Source organism: Eurytemora carolleeae, unplaced genomic scaffold (genome assembly GCF_000591075.1).
Source record: "Eurytemora carolleeae unplaced genomic scaffold, Eaff_2.0 scaffold1117, whole genome shotgun sequence".
Taxonomy (NCBI): Eukaryota; Metazoa; Arthropoda; class Copepoda; order Calanoida; family Temoridae; genus Eurytemora; species Eurytemora carolleeae.
The window spans coordinates 87,018-101,387 of NW_019397005.1; the positions used below are offsets into that span (position 1 = coordinate 87,018).

Here is a 14,370-nt window from a genome sequence, read left to right on the forward strand (position 1 = left end):
GTTTGTGGAAAATGATTTGATCCTGCTATCAGATCTAACTAATTTGAATCAAATTAGAAATTAGAACTTGACATTATAGATCAGAAAAAAATCTGCCTCATTCTTTTAAAAGGTATATAAATAGACAAAAGTTACGCCTTGAATTCTTCTGGTTCTTATATTGCTCAATGATTTTTCTCCTAGCTATGGTTCCGAACTTGGTTCTGTTTTTTTGTTGAACTCAATGGTATATGCTTTATTTTTAGACTATTTTTGATTTTGATCTGGTCGTAAGTTTGGTTCTTAGCTTTTTTTAGTTTTAAGTCCAGTTCTGGTTTAATCCTGGTACTGATATTATTTATAAGTTTGGTTTTGTTTATCAATTCTTTTTGTTGGTTCCAATTTTGGTCAGGGGTTTTTAGTTGGTTCTAGTTCAAGTGTGGTTCTATTATTAGTTCTAAGTTTAGATCTGTTTTAGATTTTGAGGTTGGTTCTGTTGTTAGCTCTGATTTGGTTTTAATTTGGTTTTCTTCTTTGTTTATATTTTGGTTCAGTTTTTAGTCTGATTTGGTGTTTATTCTGAGTTTAGTTTCCCTGGCTAGATCTGAGTTTGTGTTATATTTTCAGTTCTGAGTTTTGGTTGTATTTTCAGTTCTGAGTTTTGGTTGTATTTTCAGTTCTGAGTTTGGATTGTATTTTCAGTTCTGAGTTTGGATCTATATTTAGTTCTGCATTGGATCTGTTTTCAGGAGTTCGGTTCTGTTGTTAGTTTTAATTTGGTTTTATGATTTTAGCTGCTGTTAGTTCTTCTGAGGTTTTGTTTTGTTAAAATTTTCCTGGGACACCCTGTGCAGATAAATCTCACTATGGACACAGACACGAATATCTTGAATACATCCGGCTGTAGGGAGGGAGGGAGGAGGGGAGGTGGCCTGAGGTCAGGTCTGGATATTGGATCTATCTATCCATCTTACAATCTCATTTATTGCGTAAAACCTTATACGCTACACACACAATACGCATACACAGGGTCATTCATAAATCTGGTGGTTGGTATATAGCAGACAACATTTTATACTAATATTCTTTTAATTCTAGAGTATACGTCAGAACACGTTATACGTCAATCACTTAATAATTCATTATTATTCTGATTCCCCGTACACCTCCTCACCTCTTCCTGTATCAAGACTTTATCTACAAAACAGAATGTCTAAAAACTATGAGCTCTCATCTTGGTACTTCGATTTTCTGATTTAGTTTTTTATTTACTAAAATTAAGTCATTTATGTCAGTTTGAAGTTTTACTAGGTTAATGAATTATGTTAAAGTTATGTTAAATAATTTCAGAAATCACCCCCCGAGTACTGTAATATACAGATTGACCTTTGGAAGTGAAGTACATGGTCTTTGCAATTAGAAAAATGATTAGCGTACATCATCACTCTATATACTTTAACCTTGTTGATCTACACTCATGTATAGTCTAATTTGTAGAGGCGAACTATTCTACGTTTAGTCCATCTACACCCATGTATAGTCCAATTTGTGGAGGCAAACTATTCTACGTTTAGTCCATCTACACTCATTTATAGTCCAATTTGTAGAGGCGAACTATTCTACGTTTAGTCCATCTACACTCATGTATAGTCCAATTTGTAGAATCGAACTTATCTACGTTTAGTCCATCTACACTCATGTATAGTCCAATTTGTAGAGGCGAACTAATCTACGTCAAGTCCATCTACACTCATGTATAGTCCCATTTGTGGAGGCAAACTATTCTACGTTTAGTCCATCTACACTCATTTATAGTCCAATTTGTAGAGGCGAACTAATCTACGTTTAGTCCATCTACACTCATGTATAGTCCAATTTGTAGAGGCGAACTAAAGATTAAAACATCGAGTAATAATAAAAACAATTAAATCAGAAAACGAAAAAAGATAATTTTCAGAAGATGGAAGGATAAAATGGTCCAAGCTTTATCAGGCATCTGACAAGGTTCGTTTCAGAAATAGTTTAACCTGGCATACCTAGTTTAGATACTTCTCTGCCATTTATAAATTTCCATCTCTGATTATTTTGAACTGGTTTAATCGCTCGGGAATATTGAAGCTGACCCACTTCTAGTCGCTGATCTCAGCCTTAACATTTACAGCATACACAAGCATAGAATGGAATAAAACAATCCTGACAAAGTTAAATTTTCTAATCCCTATATCTGTGCAACCTGATGGTGTAAACCTTTGATATTTCCAACTAAGATTATTTTATATAACGTCATCCGTTGTTTGAAATATAAAATGTTAATAACAGCAGGTCGAAAGATTTAAGGATGAGAAAATATAAAATGTAGCGAATGTTCAGTTCCTTTATCACATTTTATAATAGATATATATTACAGAAGCTTAAAATCTAATTTGGAAACTAGAATTTTAATGAATTTATAAATTATTTTGTGATTCATTTATATTTCTTTCCTTATTCTGGTGATATACTTAATCTGTACATTATAATTTTTTCTGGAATGTTTACGATTCCAATGAAGCAAATGTCGATGGTTTGACAAAAAAAAAATTCAAATAATAAATTTAAATTGTAAAATGGGATTTCTTCTATATTCTGACCTTAGGTGAGAAACCTGCCATTCCTCCCCTCGTAGTTCTAGGATCTACAAAATATATTCTGAGTTCAGAACTTTTGAATGGAGTACCATTAATCTTCGATGTTTGTTATTGATATCCAATGTGGGAACTTTTGAATTTGAGGATAAATGTGTGTTCCCTCAATTTAATTTAACCCTGCAGGGTAGGACCATCACAGGAGTTCACGAGGTCTGCTTTTTATGGAGAACATTGCTCTATTCTCAGAAAGGGGACTATGTTTGATTAGTAGGTTGCTAATAAGCATGATAAGTAAGAATGAGTAGTCATAAGCTAACTGAATATATATTTATCTAACACAATATTTATACAAGATGCAGTATACAATAATCAAAACAATAACATATGAAGTATGGAGTATGCTGTGTACTGCATTCCAGGAATCCAACAGGGGCACCACAAGACTCCCACCAGACATCAGCGAGTAGAAAAAGGAGATTATGTATGATCTCTCACAAGCCTCCGATGGTTTCTTTGTTGCAGGAATTGCAAGTCATCTGCAGAAGGAGAAGCTGTAGTAGGTGCAGGGATGTCTGGTATAGCTGGAGCTGAAGGCCTAACAACAGGATGATGACAAGTCTACCATGGGTTGGAGGAACTGCAGGAACAACAGGATTAGTGGAGAAAAAAGGTTTAAGTCTATCAACAGAAACAGAATCTTTCTTGTCACCAATTTGCAATACAAAGAGCTTGTTTGGCCTCTTTAGGACGCGATAAGGACCTCTGTAAAGTTGAGAGAGGGGTGGAGCATCATCTCTTACAAAAACTTACATTGAATGAGAACAGGGGAAAGTTGTCGGGAGACTCAAGGCGGTTACGGTAAGTAGATTAGGAGAAACCAGCAAGAGCCTTCTCAAAACTCTGAATAAAAACCTTAGGAGGGAACTGAGCTGAATCAAGGAAATCTCCGAGTAGGGTTAGCAACAGATATCCAGTATCATCTTTATGAACAGAATGAAGTCCAAGAAGAACCAGAGGTAAGTGACAAATCCAATCAGGGCCAGCTAATAGAGCTCAAAGGGATGTTTTCAAATATCGGTGAAATCTCTCTATTAAACCATTACTCTGTGGGTGATAGCTGGTGGTTTGTGACTGTCTTATGCCAAGAATTGAACAAACTTCTGACCAGACTGAAGAGGTGAACTGTGCTCCCCTGTCAGTAGTGATAACTGATGTTACTCGAAAACAAGAAATCCATAAAGAGAGAAGTGCTTGTTCTCAAACCACAGCTTTTATTCGGGATAGTGGAACAACCTCAGGCCACCTGGAGGTCCTATCAATCATGGTGAGGACTTAAGTAAATCCCTGACTGATGGGGAGAGGACCAACCAAATCCAAAAGAACATGAGAAAAACATGATCGGTGAATAAAGTAAAACTTATACCTCCAGTCAGAGAAAGTTTACTTGAGAAGAACGCTAGTGGAGACTAACTTCCAAGGGCCTTATGTTGAAGGACTGCTCCAATGTGAGTGTTGGTGGCATCAACAGCATGGGAAATTGGGGCTTGAGGAACAGGGTGAACTAAGGATGGCTCTGCAAGGAGAAGTTGTTTGCCATTGATGAAAGAACTGTTCAGACCAAACAAGAGACTTGCCTGGACCCTTCAGAGCATTAGTTAATGGAGCCAAGACAACTACAGCATTCTTCATGATTTTTCGGTAAAAGTTGAGAAGACCCAAAAATCTCTGGAGACCAGGTTTATCAGAGGGAACTGGAAAATCCTTGATGACATCAGTGTGCTTGGACAGAGGTGGACAACTCGAAGCAGAGACTCAATGGCCAAGAAATTCAATCTCTGAAACAGCAAACTCACACTTGGTAGCCCATGTTGCCGGCAGAGCTCAAAAACATCTCGCAGGTGAGAAACATGGGAACTGATGTTCTTGGAGAAAACAAAAATGTCATCCACATAGACAAAACAGAAAGGGAGGTCTCCAAAAATCTGCTCCATCATTCTTTGGAATTTTTGGCCTGCATTTCTCAAGCCAAAAGAAAGCCTGAGGAACTCAAGCATACCAAAGGGAGTGATGATGGCAGGCTTCTGGATGTCAGAAGCAGACATAGGAACCTGGTAGTTCTGGAGATCCAATTTGGAAAAAACTGAGGAATCGTCCAAACAGGAAGTAAAATCTGCAATGATTACAATCTGGAATAGTGTCATTATTGAGCCTACGATAATTACCACCAGGTCTCCAACCTCCATCCTTCTTCCTAACCATATGGAGAGGACTGGACCATGAAGAACAGGAAGTCGAACAATGCCTGCTTTCTCCATTGCTGCAAACTCCAACCTAGCAATCTCAAGCTTCTCTGGGTCTAGATGCCTAGACTTGGAAAACACTGGAGGGCCAGGCTGAGTTTGAAGGTGATGACATAATCCATGCTTGGGAGGAGCGGCTGTGAATCCAACAGAGGAGAGAACATCTGGGAACTCTGTAAGAAGATCTTGAATGTAGATTGGGGTTGTGATAAGTGCTGCATGAAGAGCCTCTGATGATTCTGGGGGTGAAGAAAAAACTTCTCCAACTGCTGCCAAGGACGAAAAATCTAGAAATCTGTGGCCAGATACATTGTAGGAAATCAGCTAGTATGGGAACAGTTACAGGAGCTAGCTGAAAAGACCAAGAGCATCTTCAGGAGCCAAAACAGATGGGAATTTCTCTGGTACCAGATCATCCAACTGACGATCCATCAGCAGTTCTAAATTCAACAGAATTGGAGAATACAGAGCTAGAAGGTGGGTTGGAGCTGTAGTGAGGAAAAACAGAAATCGAGGCACTAGAATCCACAAGGAACTTCCTGTTACTTAAGGAGTCTTGAAGGAAGTTAAGATTACTCAAAGGTGAACCGGCAGGTAGAGTAAATAAACCCTACTGCCAGACTAGTGGTTTTCTGACCAGGTACAGGGCTGAAAACATCTATGAGAATGATTTCCAAATTTACGATGGTACTGGCAGTAAACATTGTCAGAGCTTGAAGAGGAGTGAGGAGCAGAAGCTGATCAAGATGCAGGAGACGACTATTACCATGAGGATTGGTACTTGGGTTTAGAGGAACCCCCGGGCCATCCAAGAGCAAAAACTTCATTCTATTCAACATCCCCATAGACATGAGAAACAGGAAAGAGGGCTCGACCCTACCAGAGTGCATCAGCTTTAAGAGCAAGAGCTCTAGGATCAAAAATACTCTCATGAATTAAGTGACTTCTAATCTCTGCAGGTAGTCATTGTAAGAAATGACCTCTAAACATAAAATCTGGCTTGGAGTCTGCAGGTTAAAGTGCCATTATATTGTTCATAAGAATGATAGGCTTCTGGTCCACAACCAATGGAAGGTTAACCTAAGCTTCAAATCTTTGCCACTCACTCAAGGAATGCAATTGAATATGTCTGTCCTTGAGTGATTCATAAGGAGTAACAGGCTGTGCAAGGAGTAAATCCGATAGCTGAGGAGCAACATCTTGGAGGTGGACAGAGACCACATAGTAAAACTTTGTCCTGTGCCTCAGCCTGAGCAAACCATCCCTCAACCTCCTCTGGCTTAAATGTAGGAAGCTTGAGTGAGACAGTGTTGATTAAACCAGAGTTGGTTGCTGCACAAGATGTAGTTTCTTACTCTCTAGACATGCTGAAAAAGAAAAGAATATATATATCACAGACTACACAGACTGCTTATCTCCTTTCACAGGGTGGGCTACGTAGGCCTAAGTTCACCCAGCACAACATGCTACGTTTTTACGATAGGTTCTTATAGTGCCATCTCACAGCCACTTAAGTTTTACAACTTTTAAAGAATTACTCCAATTTTAAACATGAACAAAAACATTTATGAATTCAGTCTTTTTTGAAGATTTTGTGTTTCGTATCTAAAGAATCTTTAAATATCCCTGAATACAGATGTTTGCTGATTGGTTGTGTACAGTAGTACTTGTACACAATAGAACATGCTGTGGAAAATATCCCATATTTTAGCTGATAATCGATCTCTGTAACTCTCTTATCTCTTATATATATTTATCTAACCCATGATTTATACAAGATGCAGTATACAATAATCAAGACAATAACATATGAGGTATGGAGTATGCTGTCTACTGCATTCCAGGAATCCAACACGGGCGCCATAAGTGAGACTTAATGTCGACCTGAGTTTTTTATATGTTCGTTCAGTTTTCAGAATCAAATTCAATCTTGCTCAAAATGCTGAAAATGCTGGATTCAAATTAAGAAACCACAAAATGAAGAAACAAGACTTAACAAAATTGTTTACAGTCTTATTCTGTTTTGTCGACCCTTTATATAAGCTAAATAAGTTACCTCATCTGTAATGTTTTCATTCACAACTCCACCAAACAATCTATGGTAAAAAGTTTCAAATATTTTTTAATGTTTTCAAATTAAATTATTAATGTTTGATTGCATTTCCAACCTTATATGATTATTTGTTGATTGTGAATGAAATGCTCTGGGTGCTGGTAAAGGAGTGAAATCGTTCCATCTTTTTATCCTTTAAATAGTATATTATCTTTCATGGTCTTTCAAGTCAAAGTTCCTGGAATAGATTTTTTTTTTCTATTTTTGCTGCGAAAATAATACTTTTTTATCATTTCATTTCATTTTACTACAAGATTCAGTGAAAATTATTGACTGGAAACTTGGTTGCTTGCTCAATAATTTGTATTTTCTTAGCAAAGCATTGAAACTTTTCAAACATAAAGGAAATAAATCATTTTTATATCTTCATGATTTTAATAAAAAATAATGCCTCTATTCTTACAAATAAAGAAAATCCTTCAAATTTTGGTAACTTTAACTCACCCAAATGAGAATATTTCTGTGCTGTCCATTGCCACAGATTCCTCCTTCTTTAGATATCATAATTAATTAAAAAATCAACTGTTTTTATTTGGATAACTATTTCTGATTTACAAAGTTTTTTATCATGGCACTTTTGCATTTTCTTTTATGTTAAATATACTTTGTTTGCTTTGGCACGGGATAAGTTTTCTACCTGTTGTAGAGCAGAACCAGGTTGACCTAAACCTCCTGTAACTACAACCACGTGATCAGTTTTATTTTCTGGCATTGACCTATGAAAAAGTTATGTAAAAATCCAGAGCGTCCAATATCGAATTGGATTATATCTATGCATTAACACCAAAATATGTGGACACAGTTAGAGAGTCCTGTATTTTTTGACGGTACATATATATATATATATATATATATATCTTTTTTAAATTCCAACTCATGGACTATTGCAAAATGTATTGTGTGCCGAAAGCAAAAGTTGATCGGGAAATGCAAATTAATATCAGAGTCAAAGGCGTATGGAGGCTCAGGCCTTTCTTGGAAAAGTAAAATGTATGGTTTTCAGGTTTTTTTGGGCTCTATAGACGCCAAGATACCACCCCTAGAAAGAAAAAATTGTAAGCCGCCCCCTTGGACATATTTCTGAATACGCCCCTGACAAGAGTAGGCTAAAAAACTATAAAGGGCTTTAATTTATAAATTTACTTCAGTTGTACTGAACATCCATGGTATGCCCTTTTCACCCGCATTGAGGGTAAAGAAGTCCATAGGTTTGATGTCACATTATAGAATGCCGCGTATGATCGCAGTATACCACCGTCTCCTAGTCCACCTACGACTAGTATACCGTCATGAACTGCGACTGCGCAGTGTCCAACCAGCCCAACGGTCATACTCTGACCGGACACCCACCTGGAAAATGATCTTTAGTAAAAGAATAACTATCAATATCTTGTAAAGATTTCTTTTCCAGTATTTTCCGATAAACGATCTGTTAATAAATCGATCAAATAGATTTTTTCTTAGCTTTTTGTGAGTGAATGTTTTCATTTAGGTAGCGTAAAGGTTGCTTTTTTCTCACAAGATTTGCGATGGACGCTTGTAGTTGAAAAATAAAAACTTACATCCTGCTGTGAGGTTCATAAATCTCAACAGATTTCAGGTATTCTCCATCGATCCCCAGTCCACCAAGTACAAATATTCTTCCAAACATTTCAACAGCTGCAGCAGAATGCCGCGCTTCTAGCATTGGAGAAACACTCTCCCATCGTCCAACACTTTATATGATATTCTTTTTAATCTACGGGGTGGGGAGAGTGGGGAACAAAGCACATAAATCAAACCAGGAAACAAAGTGACTAGAAAAGGGATGACCTATTTGGTGTCCTGTACCGTTTAGTCCTCTTTTGTCTGTATGAATGTTTATTATATACTGTACATTTTAGTTTTCACAATACATTCATCAATAATTCAGAAGAAAGAGTTTTATTTAGATCACTGAAAAAGTCAAAAATACATGAGGATAATTCAGGGGTCTCAAATAAAACATTAATAGGCATTTTATAGTTCAAGTTGAACATTTTTTGTTTGTTGCTAAAAGTGAGTTACTAACTAAAAGAAGTTGAAAATATTTCTAACCTGTTTTCTACATCAACTATCCGATAAGCATCACAAGTATCATTTGGAGCCAAATTTCCATCAAGTTCGGTACTTCCCCCACAAACATAGTACATAGACTCTGCACAAACATAGTACAAAGACTCTGCACAAACATAGTACATAGACTCTGCACAAACATAGTACATAGATTCAATACATGAAAAGTACATAAACTGTACCCAAACATAGAACATCGATTTGACACGATTTTACGCAAACAAAGTACATTGACTGTACACAAACACAGTACAGTCAACCCAGACCGAAATATATTTTCAATAAATGTGGGACTAACATCTACTTTTTTTACTCTTCGGAGTACGGAGGTTTGGTCCATCACCATCACCGAATTTTAAAAAAAAAACAGTACATATATTCTACACAAACAAAGTACATAGACTCTACACAAACATAGTATATGGATTCTACAGAAGCATAGTACATAGATTCTTTACATATGAGGTACATAGACTCAACAAAGCAAAACAAAAATAGTACATAGTTTCTAAAAAAAGGACATAAACTCTAAACAAACTTAGTACATAGGTTCTACACAAATAAAGTACATAGGCTTTGCACAAACAAAGTACATAGATTTACACAAACATAGTCCATAGATTCTTAACAAACATAGTATAACAGATTCCACTGAAATATAGTACACAAACATAGTACAGAAGTTTCTTCACTTACATAGTACATACTCTAAACAAACATATTACATTGATTTACACAAACATAGTAAATAAATTTACACAAACATAGTAATTAAATTACACAAAAATAGTACACAGACTCTACACAAACATACCTAGATAAGCAGACACGTGTCCCCATCTACTCCTGGGCATCTCTAGATTGTTAATCGTCATATTTTCTCCCAGAATTGTAACTTCTGATTGGTTTGGTTGAGCTGGTAACCCTAGACCACCAGATACTACTGTGGACAGGGTTTCAGATAAACCGCAGGATCTAACAAAAGTGGATTATTTTGCTAATTTGAAGTAATTTCAAGTGACCCTCCCATAAGTACATTGCAAAATAAAATGTTCACGCTTTCACGAAAAATCAAACAGTGTTTTGTCAATTACACTTTTAACCTTAACCAGGACACAATCCCGTTGCATTTTTCAAATGTATAAGTCTAGGGCTACAAAAAAGTGAATTGGTGAGGTAAAATCAAAGGTCAAGGCATTGCGACGTTTTAAAGTGGAGGCTGCCTGAAAATTTGATGATTAACTTTCAGAGTTGTCAATATCTCAGTAATTGTACCATTTAAACCTTTGTCCTCTGCTCAAAAATAGTTTCCTTTGAAAATTGTTTATCATTGTTCATGCATGGATTCCCCATAAAGTGCCGTTGTAAATCGGACATGCAGTCCTTCTTCAAATTGACGTTCACGTAAAATTACAAGGACAAACAAAGGTTTTGAATGAGGGAGATAATTCTTTTGATTGAAGATTCTCTTTGAAAGAAGTGTATAATCCCTTTAAATACCTGTTTCCAGTTTGGCAATCAATACATCCGTTGAACCTGCCAATACATCCTGAGAAGAGCATACAAAGCTTTTGTTCCCCCCACCAGGTCCAAACGCTGCACTCCAGATCCTGAACAGATTTTGACATTCAGGCCTCTCTGCGCCCATCTTTATATCGGCAATCTGTTATTTCTTTTATATTTTTTCCGATTCTCTCGTTTTTTGAGGATCTACAGAAATACACAAAATCTATAAAAAAAAGTACAGTTTAAGGAGGCTATGGTCTCACATGTATACTGTATACTGTATAGGAGGTCAAATGGTTCTACTTTTATGACGGTTTTGGCACAAAAGGTTTAGATAGGTTTCAGGTATATCTGAACAATGCAAAACTTTAAAATAGAAAATAGATTTCTTTGTGTGCACATCATTGCTTTAGTCTTGGACAAAGGAATTGAGTTTTTGCCGCAAACTCTGAATTTTAAATCCCTATATATTAACAACCCAATGGTGTAGACCTTAGATATTTCAAACTATGACTTCTGCTACATCAAACAATATAAGTTTGAAATATCAAAGGTTTACATCATTTGGTTGTAGATATTATAGGTATTAGAAAGTTGGTATTTGTGGCAAAGACTCATTTCCTTTGTCCAATAAACCGCATGCAGAAATTAGATAAACGCACATTTCAAGATTTTATTCAGGGAGGGGGGTGGGGTAATTGTCGGGACAGAAATTTAATCGTGCGTTTGTCCACTTTTAGGCTTAGTTAATACCAAATAATAGAAATTTTGGTGGGGGGGGGGGGGGGCACAGTTTTTCTGATACATCTGTAATGTTATTGACCTGTTCACATCTCTCTGAGCATCCGATAGTGTTGAATGTTTCATTAAACTCTCCAATAAAATATTTTTCTCCAGTATTCAGACAAGCCTAAAAGCATTTATTTTATGTTTGCACAATATGAAGCATGTTCAATTGACTATTCATAATCATAACTTATGTCTTACAGCCCTCTTTCTTTTTTACGAGGAAAAACTTAGTACTAAAACTTATTTTCAACTTATTCCCCATTACTTTTCGCGAACACTCCCTTTAAGATCTCCTGTACAATTTTAATTGTACAATGTGACTATATTCTTACCTCGTTTGTGGAGAGGCACTGCCCAATAATAGAATCCATCTAAAATGTATTTATTAAAACTTTAATTTAGATTTCTTTGTTTAATTATCTGGGTTCTGTTTAATCTTATTTTTCAAATAAGTCTTGTGGATCATTTCTGCTTTTCTTTCTGTCATGATTCTGTTTTATTCTGTCTTTTGCGTCACATCATTCTGCGTCGTCTTATCTGTCATACTTTCAAACTGTCGTCTTATCTGTCATTCTGTTTTTCTAATCTGTCTTACTTTTATTGGGATTCTATATCCGTTTTATCTGTCCTTTCGGTCTTGTGATTCTGTTCCTCATATAGGTCTCGTTCTATTTCGCCTTATCTGTCTTATTCGTTTCGTTCTTTTAGGCTTTATTTGTCTTATTAGTCTCGTTATTCTGTTTCGTCTTATGTATCGTAGTATTGTGTTTAGTCTTATTTGCCTTATTGATCTCGTTCTATTTCGCCCTATCTGTCTTATTAGTTTCGTTCTTTTAGGCTTTATTTGTCTTTTTACTCTCGTTATTCTGTTTCGTCTTATGTATCGTGTAAGTCTTATTATTCTGTTTAGTCTTATTTTCCTTATTGGTCTCGTTCTATTTCGCCCTTTCTGTTTTGTTCTTTTAAACGATATTTATCTTGTTCTTGTTATTCTATTTCGTCAATTATCATTGACTTATTAATTTTGTTATTCTGATTTTTTTTCATCCTGGTCTCGCGTTCTGTTTCGTCCAATCTGTATGTTTACTGTCTGGATTCTGTTTTGTCTTGTTTCTTCTATTTTCAATTCTGTTTTATCTTTTTAAACTTATCTGTCTGGGTTATCTGCCAGATCTTGGGTTTTCTAGTCTGTCTGACTCGTCTGGGTTTTTCTTGTATGTCTGTCTGGTTTGCACATTGCAAGTTGTGGTTCTCGTATTATAAACCCGCCATGCCAATTTATTTCCTTTATAACAGTGTGTTTACTGTTAATGGACTGCCAACTATATACTACCCACACACTTGCTCTTTACTTCCTGTTTTACAGTAATGGCCAGAATAAAGCGAAATTAAGTCGTCTTTGTTTAACTTTTTTATTAGAAAGGTATTTTGTACTTTGTAGATTTTAAAAAATGGCTTGACCATGTGCCGTGTGTATAAATACTGTTGATATGCAGTACATAGTGTACTTTACTTCCTGCTAACATGCAGTACACAGCATACTGTATGTCCTATTAATCTGCAGTACACAGCGTACTGTAATTCCTGTTTATAGGCAACACGATAGGCAATATACACCGTACCAAATTTTCATACACAGTAAACGCTTACATTATTTTAACCAAGGTTATAATGCAAGGAAAGTTATTTCAGAGGTGTACGCATATTTTGTACCGCAGTGTACTGTCTCTGTGCGGTAACGTAAACGCAAAACGGATGTCGAAGACTGACATGGGATACATCTTTCACATAAAAAATCAATGAAATATTTTGGTCATAGGAAACTATTATGTGAATTATCAAAATTATCAAAATTTAATGCTTTTAACCTCCTTGGATACTAAACGAACACTGATGCATCTATTTTTGTTTACAAAGTCCGCCCAGAGAGAACTGGTTTTAGTATGTACGCAGAGTATACTCAACTGCAATTAACTTTCCTTGCATTATAACCTTGGTTTTAACAATGTGAAATTTTAGCAGATTTTTAGCAAAGAAGTTGTAATTCTCTAAAAAGGCCATGTCAGATCGATATATACTGTGTTAACTATAAATCTATTTACTAATAAATATATAGATGATTTATAAATACTCCTATTCATCTTCTTTTGAATAAATAATATTTAAAACCATCGGTTTTTATATCGTGAGTTTACAACCTTGGTTTGAGTTGCATGGATGAATCCTAAGCTGGAGATTAGGCCCACCACTGAAACCAATCCAAGCATTTTTAATTTTCTAAACATTTTCTCAAATTCTATTAGTTTAGTCTGATTTGGCTACCTCTAATCATAAACTTCAAAAGGAAGGCAGACATTCTATATCACAAACCTTAAAACCTCGACTAGCAGGCCCTAAACCTTAAAACCCAGACCTTTTATATCTTAAACCTTTAAACATAGACCCCTTAGACCCTAAACGTGAACACACCCCTAGATCATGGAGTCTAAACCCTAAACCTTTAAACATATACTAAGTAGATTCTAAACTTAAAAAAGACCCTGTAGATTCTAAATCTTAAAACCTATACCTAGTATATCCGAAACATTTAAAACTTGATTTTCCTCCCCAGGGGCTCCAAGAATCCCGCAGTGGGAAAAATTGGACAACCGGAAAACTCCGAAATATGAAGACGACTTACAGACTTTATATATGACTTTAAATAGTCCAATAAGCCTGGTGCACAGCAATTGTACAATTTAAAAAGACCCATTTCACTAAATTAGTGATTTAGTAAGTGTCTAGTAGAACTATTTGCTTTGTTACACCATCAAATACACTTAAGTATTGCTACAAGTCGTCTTACTATTTCAAAGTTTTCTGGTTATCACTGTATTAAAAAAATTTGTACAATTTTGTAATTATCTTTTAACAAAACCATTTAAATTTTTTTTTAATATTAAAAACCTTGATCTTCTAACCT

General features: G+C 35.8%; 1 protein-coding gene across 3 annotated transcripts; it reads right to left on the reverse strand.

The window, feature by feature from the left end:
• Positions 1-1,876: 1,876 nt before the first annotated feature.
• Positions 1,877-13,714, reverse strand: LOC111711033 (kelch domain-containing protein 8B). 3 transcript variants are annotated; one of them, XM_023485263.1, is made up of 14 exons: positions 13,607-13,714; positions 11,741-11,779; positions 11,443-11,529; positions 10,614-10,723; positions 9,928-10,088; positions 9,096-9,195; positions 8,582-8,734; positions 8,163-8,369; positions 7,657-7,735; positions 7,464-7,510; positions 7,075-7,152; positions 6,963-7,002; positions 2,610-2,653; positions 1,877-2,126 (listed from the first exon to the last, which is right to left on the reverse strand). In XM_023485263.1, exons 1-14 carry the CDS (start codon positions 13,691-13,693, stop codon positions 2,075-2,077), a joined length of 1,284 nt encoding a protein of 427 aa, XP_023341031.1. In that variant the 5' UTR covers positions 13,694-13,714; the 3' UTR covers positions 1,877-2,074. The 3 variants fall into 3 exon arrangements, with proteins under 3 accessions (XP_023341031.1, XP_023341030.1, XP_023341033.1); XM_023485262.1 differs by having other exon boundaries at positions 9,096-9,243; XM_023485265.1 differs by lacking the exons at positions 8,163-8,369; positions 8,582-8,734 and having other exon boundaries at positions 9,096-9,243.
• Positions 13,715-14,370: the final 656 nt, after the last annotated feature.

What these genes read in the sequence shown, in the direction of transcription:
- LOC111711033 (XM_023485262.1), bottom strand. Translation starts at nt 13,693, where the DNA reads ATGTTTAGAAAATTAAAAATGCTTGGATTGGTTTCAGTGGTGGGCCTA. An exon ending in ACACGTGTCTGCTTATCTAG is followed by an intron (nt 9,244 to 9,927) that starts GTATGTTTGTGT and finishes ATGTTTGTGCAG; the next exon opens with AGTCTATGTACTATGTTTGT. An exon ending in TATGAACCTCACAGCAGGAT is followed by an intron (nt 8,370 to 8,581) that starts GTAAGTTTTTAT and finishes ATCATTTTCCAG; the next exon opens with GTGGGTGTCCGGTCAGAGTA.